General features: G+C 41.6%; 1 protein-coding gene and 1 pseudogene across 15 annotated transcripts in view; both read right to left on the bottom strand.

Annotated features, from left to right (window-relative positions):
- Window positions 1-250: 250 nt before the first annotated feature.
- On the bottom strand, window positions 251-2,591 carry LOC123643994 (annotated as a pseudogene).
- Window positions 2,592-12,547: 9,956 nt separating this feature from the next.
- CEP63 (centrosomal protein 63) overlaps window positions 12,548-20,249 on the bottom strand; it is a 50,420-nt gene continuing 42,718 nt past the window's right edge. For 10 of the 15 annotated variants that reach the window (XM_045539071.1, XM_045539063.1, XM_045539081.1 and 7 more), the window contains 3 exons: window positions 15,914-16,119; window positions 14,877-15,156; window positions 12,548-12,936 (listed from right to left, as the gene is read on the bottom strand). In XM_045539071.1, the coding sequence (XP_045395027.1) occupies window positions 12,778-12,936; window positions 14,877-15,156; window positions 15,914-16,119 (645 nt within the window). In that variant the 3' untranslated portion in view covers window positions 12,548-12,777. Of the gene's footprint in view, window positions 12,937-14,876; window positions 15,157-15,913; window positions 16,120-19,056; window positions 19,143-20,249 lie in introns of those variants that run through there. The other 5 variants (XM_045539089.1, XM_045539088.1, XM_045539093.1 and 2 more) reach the window with 3 other exon arrangements.

Genomic DNA, 20,249 nt, shown 5'->3' with positions numbered 1-20,249 from the left:
GTATCAGGGTTATGCTAGCTTAATAGAAAAAGTTGAAAAGGATTCTTTTCCATTTTCTGGACGGATTTAGTTATGGTTGGTATTATTTCTGTGTGTGTGTGTGTGTGTGTGTGTGTGTGTGTGTGTTTGTGTGTGTTTCCTGCCTTGGGTTTATTCATACAAATAGCGCAGAAGGACCCTCGCCCCATGCAGACGGCAGCCCAGGGGGTCACACCAGTGCTTCTGTCCTCACGTTGGCAGACAGAGGTCTCTACTCTGGAGCCTTCATGGGGGCCTGGGCATCTCTGAGAGCCTGAGCTAAAGCCGGAACTGAAGCTGCGGCTGAAGCCACACCTGGGCTTTGGTTTGATCCTTGGCCTTTGGCCGGCAAAGCCTGAGATACTTGGCAATGTGGGCACGAGCAGCTTCCCACGCTTGGGTGGGCAATGTAGGCGAGTGGACTGAGCCTGTGGCTGACGCCCTTTGGGATCGGGGCTTACCCGCCTTGGGCTTAACGAGGGCCTTGATAGCCTCGGTGTGCGCACTCAGGGCTTCCGTGGTGTTGGCCTGCGTCTTCTTCAGCCCTTCTTGATGTGCTTCTCGGCAAAACGCATGTTGCTCAGGAACTTGGGGTGCTCCCCCTTACGAGATTCTTATCTTTGTGATCAGGGTTTCCTGATTGCCATTTCTGTGCCACTTTCGGGACTAGTTGTGTGCGGTGTGGTTTTTGGATTTGGCCACGTCTGCAGCTGCCAGTGTGCCTGGGATTGGAAGAGAAACATGTGTGTTTGCTTTTAAACAGCTTTATTAACATATGAACTAGAGAACATAAAATTCACTCCGTGTAAGTGCACACTTTGATAATTTTCATAAATTCTTACAGTTGTACAGCCATCACCATGATCCAGTTTTAGAACATTTCACTTACCCCAAAAAGCATCCCCATGCCCACCCACAGCCCCAGGTAAGCACTGATCTATAGATTTGCCTTTCTAGATTTTATATAAATGGATTCATACAATATGTAATCTTTTGGCTTCTTTCATTTAGTATGCTTTTAAGTTTCAATCACGTTGTAGCATGTATCAGTACTTCATTCCTTTGTGCTGCTATATAGTGTTCTGTTGCATGGATACCCCATATTTCTGTTCATTTACCAGTTGATGCATTTAGATTTTGGCTATTATGAGTAATATTGTTATGGAAATTAAAATCATGTCTTTATATAAACTGGGCACCGTAGCACACTCCTATTATAATCCCAGCTTCTCAGGAGGCTGGGGTGGGAGGATCACTTGAGCCCAGGAGTTCCAGGCCAGCCTGGGTAAAATACAGAGACTTTGTCTCTACAGAAAAATTTTAAAATGAGCCGGCCATGGTGTCACATGCCTGTGGTCCCAGCTCCTCAAGAGGTTGAGTCAGAAGGACCACTTGCTCCTGGGAGTTCAAGGTTGCAATGAGCTATGATTGAGTCACTATACTCCAGCCTAGGTGATTCAGCAAGACCCGGTTTCTAAAAATAATAATAATAATAAATTAAATAATGTCTTTATATAGATGTACATATATGGATATATGCTTTCATTTCCATTGTGTAGGTATGTAGGAGCAGAATTGCTGTGTTGAACATATTATATAAAAAACTCTTACTCCTTGATAATAAGAAAACAAATAATTCAAAAAGTTTTGAATATGCATTTCACCAAAGAAAAATATGAATGGCTAATAAGTATATGAAAAATTGCTTAACATCTTCAGTCATTAAGGAAATGCAAATTAATACCACAGGGAGGTATCACAGCACCCGAGGTATGGCTATGATCTGAAAGACTGATGGCTCTCAAGCATCAGTGAGTTCATGGTTAAACTGCAACCCTCAAATGTTGCTGATGGGAATGTAAAATGGCTTAGCCACTTTGAATAACAGCCTGGTATTTTTAAAAGTTGAATATAAACCCAGCAATTCAGCACATCATTCCAGGAAAAGTGCAAAAATGAAGTCTGTATAAGCCAACCTTACCCCCAGGACCTGTAAGTAACCTTGCAAGGTGCTCATTTGCTGGTTGCAAATTTTATGTGTGGTGTTACCATATATACCTCTTACACTGCATGAAATCACGCTATGTGTGTCTTGTGGATGTGTACGCATATAAAGATATGGTTGTGAAGTGTTAACACCATTACCAGGATAGCAGTTGTTTCTGGAGATAGAAGAAAGGGTGTGGAATTAGAAAAGGCCACAAAGAAGTTTTTGGTAATCTTTTATTCTATATAAGTTTTGAAGCATATATGATGAAATGTTGACATTTGTTAAGTCCAAGGGAAAAAAATCATCCATTCCACTATTTTTAAAAAGGAATCTTTGCCTAACACAAGGTCACAAAGATTTTCTTTTATGTATTTTTTTAGAAGTTTCTTAACTTTAGTTCTTTATAGAAGTCACTCTATTGTAAAACATGCCCCATTCTCCCCAGGAGATTGAAGGAACACATGGCGACAGGGCGGGTGGCCAGCTTCGGTGGCTCCAGTGTCCTTTGGAGCCCTGCAGACAAGGAAGATGGCTCTCCTCCTGCCCACCCTTTCCTGGGGGCCTTGCCTATGGTGATGACCATGGCCCCAGGTCATCCTTATTTCCCGACAAAGGTGTGGGCAGAGGTTGCAAACTTCACCATTCAGCCTGCATAGCATTTAAAAAAAAAAAGTTAATTGGTGTTCACATTTAAAAATTAGGAAAATTGGCATTAAAAATTTCACCAGCCAGCTTTTCCTGAGAAGCCCAAGAACTCCTCCACAGGGAGCCAAGTTCCAGCTCCTCCCTTTGGGTGGGCTGCCTCTCCAGGTCTCCCCACGCCCACCCCTCTGCTGTCTCCCAGCTGCCTGCACCGATGCTCTCCTACAGCTGCCCCCTTGGGTGGCTGATGTTACCTGCAGGGTCCCATCTACAGCTTTTCCATTCTCTGCCCAGTTCAACATCTCACCTGGCTTCGTGACAGCCTTGATGAGTTAGGATCATAGTCCACATTCTGCATATGAAGAAACTGCCCAAGGGCCTACAGCTGCTAAGTGGCAAGCTGGCTTTGAGGCCTCGCCTCCCTGGGCTGAGACTCATTCCACGCGGCCCATTGCTGTGGGCACTGGGGCTGTCTTCAAGCCCTGCTGATGCAAATTGCTAAGGGCACAGGTGTGTTACTAGTCCTGCGGTGTACACTCTTCAGAGGTTCTGGGGGCAGGAAGGGAGCTGGCATCTCTGTCTCCTGTGCTGGCATCTTCAGGGAATAGCAGGAGCTCAATCTTCTAAGATGAGGGGTTTGCTTGATTAATGTTTGATGAATGACTTAATAAATGGATAAACTGTCATCTGAGTAGCCCGCATATGTTTAACCATTAATCAAAACAGATTTTAACTGCAGAAATACTGTAGCTGAGTTATGCATCAAGGAGAGGAGAAGGGGCTGGCCTACAGTGTCCTAGAACCCATGTCATCCAATGGTCCAACATTTAACAGACTTCCCCTATGAAAAGCATAGGCAATATTTGCACCTCTGAGGTAAACTGGAAAGAATTTAAGGGAGTCTATATGGCACAAAATTCATTACATTTTCTCTGCAATATTTAATTATGAAGAGAAAAGTAAAATGCAAGTATTAGAAAAGACAGAATTTATATGAAACTTCCAATACAATCTTTGCAAAAAAAGATGACTTTAGTGACAATATCTTTAAATTCTTCATAGTCTTCATTGATGAGCAGCTTTGCAAATTAGTGTTAATTTTCTTTACATGTATTCCAAAAGTACAACAGTACAGATTGTATGTAAAGACCCTAATTGACATTCCTCTTCTTTTATTGACAAATTGTTGAAATTCTTAATAATACTATGGATATATTTTTAACCCAAACACTTTTAGATCTAGTGTTTAAAAATTATGAGAAACACTTTCTTGTTGGATCAGGCTCCCTGCAGCTGGCCTGGGGTGAAAGGCAGCAGAGTACACCAATAGCAGACAGACAGAACTGACCAACACAGTGCTAAATAATACTTTTGGCCTTATTTGTAGTATTTAATTTTAGACCAAGGATCCAAAATGTCTTGAGATTCCGAAAAGATTCAGCAACTATTGGATTGTTTTGTAAAGACAGGTCTGGGACGAGTTGCACCCACCTGAGCTCTGCCTGGTCTCCCGGCACCAACCTCCCCCCTTTCTTCCCTCACCCCAGTCCCAAGGGGCTGCACTTGGGCTGTGCACAATTCTCCTGGGGTGCACAGGGCACTCACTCCTCCAATGGTGCTATGGGTCCCTCATCCACAGTGGACGGTAGCACCCCCTTTAGCTCTGCCAATGGAGATGTCTGAATGGTCCAGCTTCTCCTTGGTCGCATGCAGCCCACCCAAGATGCTCCATATCACTCACTGGGCTTGTGACTGGCTCCTGGGGAATCCAGAGTCCCAGGAAGGAAATTCTCACCCTTCTAGGCTTGACTTTATTGCCCCAAATGCTGAGGGATTCCAAGATATCAGGGTCTACCCATAACCCAGCTAGAATGCTCTGATTATTGGATGCAGAACAATAGCTCTCTAAAATGCCCCAAAGTATGCCATGAGTGAAAAAAAAAGGATCCCTCACTTGGATAAGTCAATTTGTTATCTCAGCCCACTTAAAGACGAAGTCCTTAGAGTCACGATTGACCCTAAGCCCAAGTACTGACCCCTCTAAACAAGTGCATGTTCACAGGAAACCAGAGTGACTAGGTACTCGGTAAAACGTAAGTAAGCGTCTAAATTCTTAACCTGGAGTCCACAGACAACTCCCAAGGGGTCCAAGGATACAACTGCGGGCTCCATGAACTTGGATGGCAAAAACTGACATCATTATTTTCAATAACTTCTGAATGGAATTCAGCTTTTCTCCTATTATGAATATAGGCCATAAACCACAGTAGTGCTAACAGAACCTGTGGCTTTATTCCAATAGAAATCACAGATATTTTCATATGTTGCAGACATCTCATATTATTTTCATGCATCACTGCTTACAAAGCAGGGTAGGTGATAGACTTGCTTCTCCACCACTCTGCCAGGAGTTCCTAGCACACAGACGGTTGAGAACCTCTAAGTACCTAGAGCCATCGGCTCCTAGTCCATCTGGGAAGCAACGGGGGAAGACAGTGGGAGGGAGAGAGGACTCCTCGAGTCCATCCAGGGGCTGACCTGGCCCTGGGGGTGAGGTGTGCTGTGTTTTCCATTCTGCTTTGGTAGTTCTTAAAGAACACTTATTAATACTTTAAGCATTTCAGTCTCTGGAAAACAGTTTGAGAAATGTGGATTTAAGGAATGACTTTGCCTGGGAAGATAGTGGAATTGCTTGGTGTTGTTACACAATATGTTAATGTTAAATCTTTTCGGAGCAAAATTAACAGAGCAGGTGATGCCTTCTTTCTTAGTTTACAAGTCATAGCTCACACAGGAGGTGGCCTGTTGAACACACCAGGAATCTGGAAATTTTCCCATCCTTTGCTCAGGCCCAGCATTTACTAATGTGATGAGGCTGCTGCTGAGGTTCCACGCTGGGCCTTTCACCCAGGAGAGGGGATCACTGGGGATGCCTCGGGGCTCCTGCCCCGGCCGCCGCCCCCTTGGGTTACACAGGGGCCTACAGGGTTGGAGTTCTCGCTCCCGTTGGGACCAAGGGCTGTTCTCGATTGTGGCTGAAGGGACTAATTGGAAGATAACTCTTCTGGTCTTGTGTGTGGTATTTGATTTAGGCTGAGGATCTGAAACACATGTCCTAGACGGCAGAAAGATCGGGGACCTGTGGTTGTTTATGCTATACATCAAGGGCAAGACAATGAGCCGGCCCACCCAGAGACCCCGATTGCTTCCAAAGCCAGTGCCATGAGAATTAGGACAGCTCTGGGACTGGCAATGAGCCATCCACACTGGATGCCTCTCAAAGGAGTGGCTATTCCAAAAAGAGAACTGGGCAGACTAGCGTCGAAGGGTGTCTCAGCTGACGTGTTTCCCAAAGCCGAAGAAACAAAGCAGGTTGAGGTAATGTACCTGGCTTTTCTTTCTCTGCTCTGCCCAGTCATGCTTGTAGAGACACTGAGGGGCTTGCCAAGCAGTCTTGGGGCACAAGTCCACTATTCTCACATTTCCACATCAGTGGTCTTTAATCCTCTCCAAAGCACTCTGTACATAGCCCTCCCCCACCACTGAGGTCAATGCCAAGCATCCTTTAGCCTCTCCTTAGAATATATTTAGCCGAGAAACTGCCAGGCTGATGAGTGGACTTTGCTGCCTGTACCCTTCGTAACCTGGAGGCTGCTCCCCTGGCAGGCAGCAGCACCAAGCCGCAGTGCTGCCAGGACGGGAGCCCCTGCGGTGCGCAGGCTCGGGCCCTCTGACCCACGTTATCCTGGGTGTGGAGCGGCCCCACACCCCAGGCAATCATTCACAGGTGGAGCTTCACCGTCCACTCTCCCCAAAAGGGGTGCTCTTCAACGTGAGCTGAGAGCTGAAAATAGGAAATTTAGAATAGCATGTGCTATATGTGCTGGGATGTTTCCTGATATAAACTTGATTTTTTTTAGGTGTTGCCATGCATCAGAGACTTTTTTGGTCACAGAGTTATTAAGATATAATTCACATGCCATATAATTTAGCCATTTAAAGTATACAATCCAATGGTTTTAGTTGTGTTATATTCAGAGCTGTGCAGCCATCACCATAATCCATTTTAGAACATTTTCATAACCCCAAAAAGAAACCCCATTCACTTCAGTCCCCACCCCACCACTGGCCCCTAGCAACTACCAATCTAGGATACTTTCTGCCTCTATAGATTTCCCTATTCTGAGCATTTCATATAAATGGAATCATACAAATGTTTTTGTGATTTTTTTGACTTGCTTCCTTCACTTAGCATAATGTTTTCAAGGTCCAATCATGTTGTGATATCAGTAGTACTTCCTTCCTTTTTATTCCCAAATAACATTGTATTACATGGATATACCACACTTTGCTTATCTATTCATTACTGATGGACATTTAGGTTGCTCCCATTTCGGGGCCATTGTGAATAATGCTGCTATGAACATTTGTGTACAACTTTCTGTGTGCACACATTTTTATTTTGCTTGGGTATATACCCAGGAATGGTATTGCTGAGTAATATGGCAACTCTAAACTTAAATTTTTGAGGAACTGCCAAACTGTTTTCCAAAGTGACTGCACTGTTTGATATTCCCGTGGGCTAATATGAATATTCCAATTTCTCTACATCCTCAACACTTGTCATTGTCCAGCTGTTTATTATAGTGGGTGTGTAATGGCACCTCATTTTGGTTTTGATTTGCATTTCTCTGATATTAACGATGCTGAGAATCTTTCATGTGCTTATTAGCCATCTATATATCTTTGGAGAAATGTCTATTCCAGTGCTTTGCCCATTTTTAAGTTGTCTTTTTATTATTGAAAAGCTTGAATTTTGAATGACTATTCAATTGCACTTTAAAACTCAGCTCCAGCAGGAAGAATTTGGACTTCACCAATTTCATGTCTTTCCCCAGGAAACAGGATACCTTTCTGGGAGAATTCTAGTCCCTAAAGTTGTGATTCTTCAACTCTTTTTGGCTCACATATATCTTTAAGAATCTAAAAAACTATGAACTATACTATGAAAACTATGAACCCTTTCCCCAGAAAAATGTACACATCCACATTTGTATATTTTGCATTTAATGTCAGGGAGTTTGATCATTGCCTTGATTAGGTTTTCTTTTCATAAGAGGAGCATAAATCCACTTCTGATTCGGTGATTATCAAATTATTGAACCTGGCCTTGACGGGCAACATAAAAGTCCCAAATTCTAAATAATAATAAAAATAAAAGTCCCAAATTCCCCTGGAGAAAAAAACTGTGAACTGTGTTGTTTGAATTACCAAAATAGCTTTCACAGAGAATTGCTTTAAAGGCCTCCACTCCATCATTCCTCTCAATTTGCCCCTTTGATCAAGCCCGGCCACAAGAGCTTTATACCATAAAGTGTGGGACCCTCTCAGAACAGGTTCCTCCCAAATTAGACTTCTGCCTTATGCCACCAACCCACACTGAAGAACACTATAGGGAATCTGTAAAGGTTATTTTATTACCAGTCATGAAAGTGTTGTAGGACCTCTCCTAATGTTCATACGCCTTACCAAGTGCTTATATGCACACTCAGAAAAAGCTGTGCTTCTCTTAAACCTATGGTCTGTTTTGATCTTGTGGGTACCATAAAACTTTTAAGTGTTTTCTCTTCTGCACTTGCCCCTCAGAAGCTTAGAGGTAACTTAGCTGCCTGCCTCTAGCAACTGGACCAGACAACTGGATTCATTTGTGAATCCAAGTTTATGGCCTGCAATTTCCTTTGCCCTGATTCCACTGTTTCTTTTTGATGCGTTTTTGTATGCTGTCTCAAACTGTTTTAGGACGAGCTGACAAATTTCTTTTTCTAACCTCTGTCATCCTGCACTCCACTGCTGTTCATGACAACTGTCTGCTTAACTTATGTCCTCACTGACATAGAGCTGATTTTATGGTTATTTTTCTCATCTGCAACTTTTAGGCACTAGACTCAAGGGTATTTTGCAAACAGAAAACCATCACCCATAGTTTACCAGGTGCTATGTGGGTATATGAGAGAGAAGGTAAAACTGTTTGGAGTTAAGTAGACATCATAGAAATGCAGTATTGTAGTATTTTTTTCTATTCAACAAGATACTTTCACAGTACAGACTATGCCAGGCAGGGTTCTAAGTGCTTTAAAAATATTAACTAATTTAATTTTCATGCACACAAAAACTATTTATTGCCATTTTACAGATGAGAAAATTGAGGCACAGAGGGGTTAATTTGCCCAAGGTCACACAGCTAGTAAGTGGCAGAGCTAGGATTAGGAACAGGGTCATCTGTCTGCAGAGTCCACACTCTCTACCTCTAGGCTCTGTTAGAACCAGGGCTCTGGGAGCCTTCACAAACCACCTAAACCCTCCTCATCAAATGCAAACAATGACACTCATGCCTCCTAGACTTACTGAGATCAAATGAGGCTCCATGGGAAGGTAGTGTCCAGCTCAGAGTGGGAACTCAACTTTGCCCTCTTCAGCTAAAATCGCACAGGAATTCAGAAATGAAAATTCACTGGAAATCCAGGGCAAGAGAAGTGAGATAACTCAGCCAACGAAATATCATCTGTAAAGACCAAAAGTAGACTACAGACCCCTCATCTTCTCCTCTCATTTGGGAAGCCTGATCACCAAGGGATTTTGTAATATGTGTGTTAAGAAACTAACTCAAATTTAGTTTTGACACATTTTAATATTTGGCATATCTTTGTGAAAAATGAAGTTATTAAATTACAGTCAAATGTCCTGACAAATTTAGACAATTAACTACTTCAACTTTTGATAACAGTACGAATTTAAGGAAATACTTCATGATTCCTTAAGTATTTCTAGTGACTGCAGAATCCGTCATTGTTCCTTCAGGTCAATACATACTATGAACATTTCAGAACAGGTCGTAGCCTGCAGATTTTAAGCTGAAGCCTGGGACCATCTGCAATTCAGAAATCCCTCACAATGGCACAATACTTTTAGAGTCTGCAAAGCCTTTTCAGAAATACATTTTCAGTAAATCCTCGCAACTCCATTAGGTATTATTCCCGTTTTACAGATAGATACAACAAAGCCCAGAACGGTGGTAATTTTCATCCATCCAGTATTTGCTCAGCATCCATCATGTGTCAGGCAGCACATAATGGCTGGCTGAGGCTATAGGCGGGACCCAGCCCCTGACAGACAAATTAAAGAGGATGGCAGTGTGGTCAGTGCTTTGGGAGGAGCACACACAGGCTGCTGTGAGAGCAATGAGGAGAAATTCTCCCAGGGGTGAGGGAAAGCTTTGCCAAGGCAGACAGAGTGGCCGAGTGAATGGGGTGTTTTCGGGGCACATGACACGATGTGGGAGGAGGAGGCAAACCCAAAGGACAGCATCTACGACAGCATCTACAACAGCACGAAGGAAACCGTGTGGTGCCCCTGAGGAAGGACACTGACCCATGGGTGCAAACTATCTGAGCCTCTCCTAAGTGCTGGGCTTGTGCCGGGTAACGAGCTCCCACCGCAAACCAGACAAGCAAAGTCCTTGCTCTCAAAGAGTTTAACTCTAAAGGTAGAAATAGATACAATGAAAACATACACCAAGTAATAAAATGATTTCAGGTAGTGGTGAGTACTAGGGAGGAAAGAGGCAAGACAGTGAGCTAGAGAAACCGGGAGAAGCGAGCTTGGGATGCAGCAGTCAGGGATGGCCAGAGTGCAGGCCTGAGGGGGGGAAACGCCCACCACGGGCAAGGGGAGAGAGAGGTAGTAAACTGCATGTGAAAGACCCCAACAGGGTAAAGCCCGCTGCACTCAAGGAACATGAAAGAGGCCAGGACGGGTGGAGCACAAGGCAGGATGACGCAGTGGGTGATGCAGGCAGGGCCCAGGCCCTGCAGGCTGTGATAAGCGATTTGGATTTTATTCTGAGTGCAGTAAGTCTTGTAAGAGTTTTAAGGAAAGTAACAGTGACATTGTTTCATTTACATTTCTAAAGCACAACTCTGGAGGCTCTATGGCGAATGAATTACTGGTGTCAGGAGTAGGAATAATGCCAGGGAGGAGGCTACTGGCTGAATCTAGGTGAGAGACTGAAACAGTCTGGATCGGGGTAGTGGCAGTGGAGGAGAGAGAAGTCGTTGGGTCTGAGATAGATTTTAGATGCAGAATTGCCAGGGTCTCCCAAATGATTGAATACAGAGATGTGGGTAAGGATAACTCCTGGGAACTGGCAAACATGCTGCTGTGTCCTGAGATGGAATCTTAGCCAGAGGGAGGATCAAGAGTTCTCTCTTAGAAACGTTAAATGTTTATCAGACATCCAGGTGAAGATACCTCACAAGTAGCTAGGTATCTAAGACAGCAGCTCTGGGAGAGGTCAGGATTCGTTATGAATGTAGGGGTCACCGTCCCACAGATGGTATTAAAAGCTTGAGAATGGAACGGAAAATTCTAGGGAAAAGTATGTTGAACGAGAAAAGCCATTTCAAAGCCCTAGGGGGCGTGGACATAGAGGTTAGAAGAGGAAAAGCCACCAGAGTAGAACGAGATGGAGTGGCTGGTGAGGCGGAGAGGAAACCAGAAGTGCCAGGTCAGAGCAGCCAAGAGAGAGGCTCACTGTGTCAAGTGAGGCTCAGAGACTGATTAGGTCTCTGGTGACCTGGAGAGCAAGAGAGCTGTTTCATGGTGGGGACGAAGTGGGGTTGGAGAGGGTTAAGAAGAGAATGGGGTGGAGGGAAGGTGAAGAACTAGAAATAGTTACTGTGGACCACGCTTTTCAGAAACGTCTGGGTGATGGGGAGCAAATACTATTAGAGAGGCGTATGGAATTGCGTTTTTTTTGTTTTTTTTTTGAGACAGAGTCTCGCTCTGTTGCCCGGGCTAGAGTGAGTGCCATGGCGTCAGCCTAGCTCACAGCAACCTCAAACTCCTGGGCTTAAGCGATCCTACTGCCTCAGCCTCCCGAGTAGCTGGGACTACAGGCATGCGCCACCATGCCCGGCTATATATATTTTTAGTTGGCCAGATAATTTCTTTCTATTTTTAGTAGAGACGGGGGTCTCACTCTTGCTCAGGCTGGTCTCGAACTCCTGACCTCGAGCGATCCACCTGCCTCGGCCTCCCATAGTGCTAGGATTACATGCGTGAGCCACCGCGCCCAGCCGGAATTGCGATTGATGTGCTTTTAAAGAAAGAGAATTGCAGGAGCCACACCCTTGAGCTGACAAGTACACTACACTTCAACTGCTTGTCTCTAATTGCACAATCTAGTACTTTTGCTGGATCTGTTTCCTGTGATCCTCAAATGATGACATCCTTCAGGGCCCCAAGCCCAGTACCCTGCTCTTCTCTCTCTCATGCCCTTCTTGGTGGATCTTATCAACTCCCACAGTTTCAAATGCCTCCAGCAAGTTGGCATCCACACCTTTGTCTCCCATCTAAAGCTCTGCTCAGCAGTACAGACGCTCAACATTTATTTCCACTGGATGTTCCATGGGCACCATGTGCTAAAGCCAGTCCCTGCCCCCTCCTCCACTTCTCTCCTACTTGAGTTTTGAGCAAGAGAGTGCTCCTTGCCAGGGTTCTTCAGCACAGCCCCCTTTATCCACTGCCAGTGCGACTTTACAGGTCACCAGCCCCATTGGCTAGCAAGTGGCCACAGGCTCAGTAAATAACCAGCTTAACTCGCTAGTAAGTGGCAAAACCAGTCTATCAAACCAGATCAGTTTGACCTTTTTTTTTTTTTTTACCACCCAGTTTGACCCTTAAACCTATGCTGCTACTATACACTTCTCTTAAGCTTAAGTTCCTGCAGTTACTTTATTTCCAACATGCATCATTAAATCTTTATTAGTACATAGCTATTCACATTTAAGTCAGCAAGATAAAGTATAACCTTATAATAAATATTCATATGAGAAAAAAGTCTATCAAAATGGTTTATTCTCACAAATCACTGCTGGAAGAAGTCCTTCAAACAAACCAGTGCAGTGAAAATGTCTGAGGAAGTACCAATTTTTCAGATTTCTTCACCACTGCTTTAGTATGTATCCTCTTTGTAATTTTGTATGTTCATGTTTTTAAGAGCTGCTACTTCAAAGGATAGTAACTCTTTGGTGTTTATTTTTATTTCCAAGTTTGTGATGTTTTAAGGGCTACTTTAGGGCTGTGAATTGTCTCACTGTCTTTTCACTCTCTCTTTTAAGTTCTTCAATATGAGCATCCAGGCGCTCCAAAATATGATGAGACCTCAACTCCTCCTCTTCCAAAAATCTGGTAGCTATTGAACCCAGGGGAGACACAGGCAAAGAACACTAGAAGAGAAACAATATTGACATGTATATGTAAAGTAGAACATTGTATTTCTAAGACACACTGTTCATGATATTTTCTAACTAGCAATATTAACAGATGATTTTTTCCCCTGAAAAGGTATTTTTTATTTTCATCCTAATGACAAGAGCAGTAAAATAAAAAGATCAGTAAGTTCTGTAAAAATAAACACAGATCACTCCCTTTCTGACCCAAGTTATATTAATATAAAGTATCATGTAAATATACTAGGTATTGGTCTGAAGAAAATCTCAATTTAGACTTATATACACTTCTATACCCCAGAACAGACTACAGTTAATATCTATTATTTCAAATTCACTTTAAAAATCTGAATGTCACTTTCATTTTAAAGTACCGAAAATTTGCCAAAAATAAATTAGATGCCAGCTAAAATCAATATTTTGTCTTCTCCAGAATTCCAGTCCACAATCTCTTATCTGAAACCCTTGGGGTCAGTGATGTTTCAGAATTCTGATTTTAGAAAGGTAATATAGGACATATGCCATATATAGTCAATCTTCATCCACAGTGGTTGTGTTCTACAAAGTCACCCTGAACACTGAATTAGCGAATACAGAATCGTTGGCCCCAGGGGAAATACACACACACATACAACACACACACACACACACACACACACACACAAACACCCTTCATATAGATTATAATGCTAAATACTAGAGATAGTTCTGATAGATTCTATATTCTTTATTTTACAAAAGAGACATGACGTTCAGAAGTGATAAATGACTCTCCTGAAGCCACCCTACTAAGCGGTGCCAGGGTTAGGATTAAAACCCTGTCCAGCTGACCCAGAGCTGAGCTTCTTACACTACACTGGGCTGCCCCTACCATCTCTGTCCTCTGGTCACCCCTGTATGAGCACTGAGACAAGAGGGCAGAGTGCCATCTGGCTCCACTTTGGCTGGAAATGCGCAAGGCAGCGACTCAAACATTTTGCCTCTCTGCACATGCCCACAAATGACTGTAGAAGTGCCACAAGTATCACTTTGGGAGTTATGAATAAAGTTCAGGGAGTAGGAGAACTCACAGAATCTGTGAATAATGAGGAACAACTATATCACCCTAGTGGAATTTAAGATAACATCCCATAATCAAACACACTGACATTTCTGAAGCAAAACACACAGATACTCACACTAAGTGGGATAAAGTCTATACATATTATCATATCAGCTCAGGTCAGGAACAGTTTTGGTGCCAGAAAGTTTTGCTGCTAAACTTAGGAAGAAGGTTAGCTTTCAGGGCTTCCTTGGATTTCAGAATTACATATAAGTGGGGACTTAGAAACTTTCACAGGTATGTGACCATAGCAGGTGATAGGACATGACAGGCCCAAGGCCGGTGCTTCAGCATAGAAGGTAAAAAAATGGTGCAGTCTACACAGCAGTGGAAGGAACAGGGGGCCAGCAAAGTGTCAAAGGCAACCTCTGCCGCCAGGACCACTGTTTGTGGTCCCTAAGCCATGCTCTGCACATGTCAGAGGTCCTGCCTTCCCCCACCTCTGCCTACCCCCGTTCCCCTTCCCAACAGTTCCTCTTTTCCTCCTTCACTGTCTGTGCCTCAGCACCATCTTGGCTTCCAGAGATACTCCTCGAACCAACCGTTCCAGTGGAAAACTGAGCCTCTCTGAAAAAGGCAGGAAGGGAATTTCCAACTAGGGTTAAAGACAATGAATACCTACATTTCAGAACTAGCATGTATTTTTAACAGTAATCTTGGCCGAATGAATGTGCCTTTACAAACAAAACTGTAAGACAGAAATACATAGGAATAATAAAGGGTACTTAGGATACAGAACCAGTAAGAAAAAAAATCACCCTCTTCACCCTTAAAATAAAGAATAAAATTGAACTAAAATAACTAATAAACTAGTAAGACCAGAAAGTTTCCATACCGAAGACATAAATTCTTCTTGGTCATTCATACTCTCAGACACAATGTCAGAAAAATTGGCGTCGTTTGTATCTAGCGCTGAAGGCAAAGAGTGAGTTTTACACAGAAAGTAGGAAGGCAGAGAGATGGTGGAGCTGCCAGGGCTGATCTGAGGACTCAGGGGGCTTAGGACCCTGGATATAGGATCTATACTATCCGACGCTTGTCCTCTGGGAGAATGAAGACCAGTTTTGTAGTGCTCAGTCTTTATTCCATCATTTCTGTGCTGGCCACGGGTTGGCCTGGATAGTAAATTAGAAAACAAAACAAATAAAAAATTGTAGCAACTTGTCTCTTTCCAAAAGTAATGTTGTAGGAAGTTCACTTAAAAATAAACAAGCTAACTCATAAGGCTAAAATTTACAAAATGAGCAGCCCACTAAGACCAGGTGTTCTTTCATTCATTCAGACCCCTGCCCTCACACATTTATAATATTTCAAGGAAGACAAGCAAGCTGCCAGCATTATGTAGTATGGCTGGTGCTGGGACAGGGAAGATACTAGGCACATGAAAGGCCTCGAACCTCACTGAATGGTGGGAGTGAAGGTGTTCAAAGGCTTTTGGTAGGAAAACATGTAAGGCATATAGTATGAGCTGAAGCCAGGTGGCTTTTCATTGAATGCTTACTTCTTATGGTAACAGCCTACAATTGACTGACAAAAAATACAAAGGAAGCTTTTTATTAAAAATAAATAAATTCTATTTCTTATGGGGCAAGCAGGGTTGAGGAGGTAGGAGGCAGCACGAAAAAGCTCAAGGGAATACAGATGTTTATACCAACATCCAGAGTGTACAAAACCAAAGCTTTAATGAAAATGCTATACAACCTCCCCTCCATTTCTTAATCTGTTTGTAGCTTTACTGATTGTGCACACTGTGCTTCAGAATTAAACATAGAATCCTTTGATGAAGATTTAATTTGTCAGAAATTATTCTCAAAGAAATGAAAAGTATATTGCATCAATACACATTTTAAATAAACTTTTAAGAAATTTTACTTGAAGTCTGTATTCTTGAATTCAGTCGTTCTGCTGTGTGTTGGTTTAAAGATCCTGTTATCTTGTTTTTTGCACATCTGAACAGAAATCTCCAGCTGAGATTTGGTATTTATCAAATCTTTCTGTAGTTGTTGATTTTCAGAGACTAATTTATTTAATGCCTCAATATAATTCTCCTGGAGGTCTGCTAGTGAAATCTCTTTTGCCTAATAAAAAAGAATACTCGAATCATTAATTTGTACAAGAATATTTGTGACCTGTGATACTGTGGGTTAAAAAATTCCTTTTTTTTTTAAGTTGTAACTAGTTAATTTATGGCTTTACTTTGGAAAAAGTGAAGATTTTAGTCCTCCTAAGACTAACAGAGAAAAAGTGTTCTGTTTCTTAGAGTAAACGGTAGTGTTACTGTCCTCCAAGTGAAGGTTTTTTTCAGGTTTGTGGCATTTAATCAAGTGTCTGATCAGGCAAGACCATAGTCTAAGTTTTCTTTTTCTTGGGTCACCCTGTCTATCCATATAATTCTTCCAAAAGAATCTAGCAAAAACACAGCAAAAAGGGGAGACTGGCTAACACTGAAAGGGCAAGTGGCATACAGGTAGTCCTGCCTTGCAAGGTGGCATATTAAGTTGCAAGCGTCTCGTCCTCAAATATGGAGAAGTATAGAGAGAAGTAAGCATGAAGTCTAGCAGTAGGCTAGGCATGGAATTGTCATGGCTTAGAGAGTACTTGGGCTCCTGCATGGTATGGGGAACTCCCCTGCCAGGTCCCTAGGTTAGTGTCACCTAGCTTCTGGCTACCGAATCTGACTGAATTTGTTACCCCAGTCAGCGGGAGCCACAGTCAGCCAGATGGAGCAAGGTTATGTATCTGTAACTCACTGAGAGACTATAAAAGTGGTAAGACACAAGAATGTGTTTACCTCGAGGTACAATATGACAATCAAGTCAAGGCTTACACACTGTGTCCAGTCGCGGTTGCCACAGAGATGGTACCATCCTCTGACCAGAGGTTTTTTTCAGGTTTTTGGTGATCATGGGAAGAAAAGAAGTTTGGGATGCACTACGTAAGCCAAAAGCAAGCAGTTTTTATTGAAAGTGAAAACGAGAGAATTTGCTCCAGAGAGTGAGTGGCAGGCTCGAAAAGAGCTGGTGTCTGTAAAGGAAAGGGCTTTGGTCTTGAGCAGTCCCACTACTGGAAGGGAAGAATATTCAAGGTTAAGGGGTTGGTTTTCACTAAGAATTTGGGCAGTAACTCCTAGAATTGGGTTTCCTCTCATTTTTCTACTTTATATATTAATAGTTGTTTCGGAACTGTCATGGCGATTTCAAGTGGGGAGAAATTTTAAAACCACAATGCAAATGATATCGTAATTAGCCAAAGTTTATGTAAGGTGACCTAGAGAGCTGATGAGCAAGTTAAAGAGCTTTTGCCTATGAGTATTAGCCCCTTCTCTCCCTTGGTTAGACTTTAACATCTGTACCTACTCTGCAAGTCCCTGTATCCAGCTACGAGCCCAGTAGCTTAGTCAGCTTCTGTCTGAGGGTTGTTTATTTTAACGTCTGCACACACTCTGCAAGCCCCTGCATATGGTCTCAACCTTGTCTCTTACTCTTACAGTAGTGGAAAGTTAGAAGCACAGTGGGCTTCCTTATGTGCCAAGAATATTCATAGTGCTGGAGAAGGTTGGAACTAGGATGGACGAGAGCTATAAGAGAATCAGAAAGAGGGAAAAAGGGAGAAAATAGCAGCCATGGTTCTTCTGCTATAACTTAAGAGTATTCTTTTTTTTTTTTTTTTTGAGACAGAGTCTCAACTCTGTTGCCCAGTGTGTGATCATAGGCCACTGCAACCTCAAACTCCTGAGCTCAAGTGATCCTCCTACATCAGCTTCCCAAAGTGCCGGGATTTCAGGCATAAACCACCATGCCAGGCCCAAGAATATTCTTAGATGTAAATGTTGGACAGGATTCAAGTACATGGTGGAAATTACTACCCTGATCTGGTCTTAGATTTGTGCTAAACTCTATTGCTCTTCAATTCTAGGTGTTTCCTGATAATACACTACCAGTGTTTTCATTTTTTTCATGAGGGAGATTTTTTTTTTCCTAATGACAAAATATTTTAGTTAGCATTCTGCAAAGTTATGGTAATCTTTTTTGGAGTTTAAAATGATGTTTAGCTTTGGTCTTTTCTGTAAAAAAAGTTCTGAAAGTAAGGTGGTAAAGAATGGTCTGACAAATATAATTTTCCTAACAAAAACATAATCTTTAAAATATACCTGTGAACTATCTATGTACAATGAGTTACAAAATCTTCCAAAAAGTTACCAATGCCAACATTGATAAAATTTCTGAGACGAACATTTGTAGGACAGATGAGTTAAACAAACTATTGTCAGTTTTTAAAATATGATAAATAATGTATCAGAGCTATTGCTTTTATTAATATAATTGGATAATTTATTAAAATCTATATTTAACCCAAATATTCATGTGTAAAAATAACTCCACCTTTCTAGGTGATAAAATGCAAAGGGGCACTTTCTAATAATTATTCTTAATGATATGTACAACAAGTTCACACTATGTAACTTCAAAACCAGGGGAAGTATGAACTGCTCACAGGATTTTCACTAGCCAGTCTGATGTCTGATGTCATCGAACACACTTTTAAAAAAATATAATGTTTGCCTTTGTCAGGTACCTTTTAACAATTTCTCAAAAGTTATTATTTTATTAACAATTACAGATAAACAAATGTGAAAGGGAATATTAAAAATTGAGTAGCAAGCACACACCAACCTCTGTAAAGAAAAAGAACACTATTACCACTATTAGATGGAGATTTTAGGAGAAATTAAGCTGAACAAAATCTCTCGTCATAGTCTGGGTTAAGCTCCCCTGAAAGTTCTCAACTCTTAAATATGGACAGGTAATCACTACCTAAGATAAGAGTCTCTCAATCAAGTATTGCTGAATCTTGAGCCTTTTGAGGAATTTGTGGGGTAAATCAGGCTAGTTCTTGGATTTCTCCACTATTTAGTATTGGCTTTATCAGGGCATATAAAGTTATCTACCATTCATCCACCCATCCATCCATCCACCCACTCATTCATCCATCTGGCTACCCACTCGTCTACTCACCCACTCATCCATCCGTCCATCTTCCCCCTTACAAAATATTTAGCTGTTGTCTCCTCTCCTATTTTTCTCATCCTTGTAAGTTTGTGCTTTAAAAAAAAAAAAAAAATCCCTTCATTACAGTTTTAGAGGAGTCTGGAGAGGCAGTACGATTAGATGAATGTTTTCATCTGCCATCTTAAATGACAGCATAATATGTCATAGTACAGAGTCACAAATTAACCATTTAAATAAACATTTAGCTTATTTCAAAATTTTGGATATTGCAAATAACACTGTAATGATAATTTTTACACATTTGCTCCTATAGCATAAGTTCTTTGGGAATGTAAACTGGTAAGATCATTCTGAAGAACAATTTAGCAATGACTATCAAAATCAGAAATACACATGACCCAGGAGTTTAGAAGCTACATGCATTTACATGTTTGATGGCTATTGCTAAATTGTCCTCTAGAAAGGCCTTATCAATTCCAGTGCATGAGAGAGTCTATTTCCCTACATCCTTGCTAACACTGGCTATATATTAGTTTCAAAAGTCATTATCAAGCCAATTAGTAAAAAAAAACTATTTATATTGTTTTGAATATTATAAAGGTTGAACAGCTTTGTTTACTGGATGAGTGCATTAATTCTGTGAATTATCTATTTATGTCCTTTGCCCATTTTTCTAACAGATTATCTTTCCTTATTATCTTTGTGGGAAATCTTTATATATTAATATTTTATATTAACCTTTTTTCTGTTTATAGATTGTTTTCTCCCTATTAATCTTTTTTAATAAGGTCTTTTACCATCCAGAAATTTTACATTTTTATGTTGTAAAATCCTTTATGGCTTCATGATGCTTAGAGAATCTTACCCTTCTAAAAGATATAAAAATTGTCCCCCATTTTTCTAGTTGAAGTAAAGTATTCTTCTAGCCTTTTGCACATTCTTTCACCCCAGCCTCCACAATCTAGGATTGCGGAATTAGAACTACTTGGGAGCAAATAGGCAGCATCTTTTTGGAGGAATATACTCTGGAAATGCAGAAAAAAAGCATTTATACAATCTTTTGATATTTGCCCTACATGGAGAAAAGATGGGTCAGAATAAATGAGTCAGCAAATTATAAGAATTTTATAACAAAATAGTTAAAAGAGCATCTATACTGTTTACAACTCACTGTTGGCTAATCATGTTCTCTCTTGGTT

Source organism: Lemur catta, chromosome 1 (assembly GCF_020740605.2).
Source record: "Lemur catta isolate mLemCat1 chromosome 1, mLemCat1.pri, whole genome shotgun sequence".
Lineage (NCBI taxonomy): Eukaryota > Metazoa > Chordata > Mammalia > Primates > Lemuridae > Lemur > Lemur catta.
The sequence above is the reverse complement of the archived record's forward strand: the minus strand, read 5'-3'. Positions and strand labels throughout refer to the sequence as shown.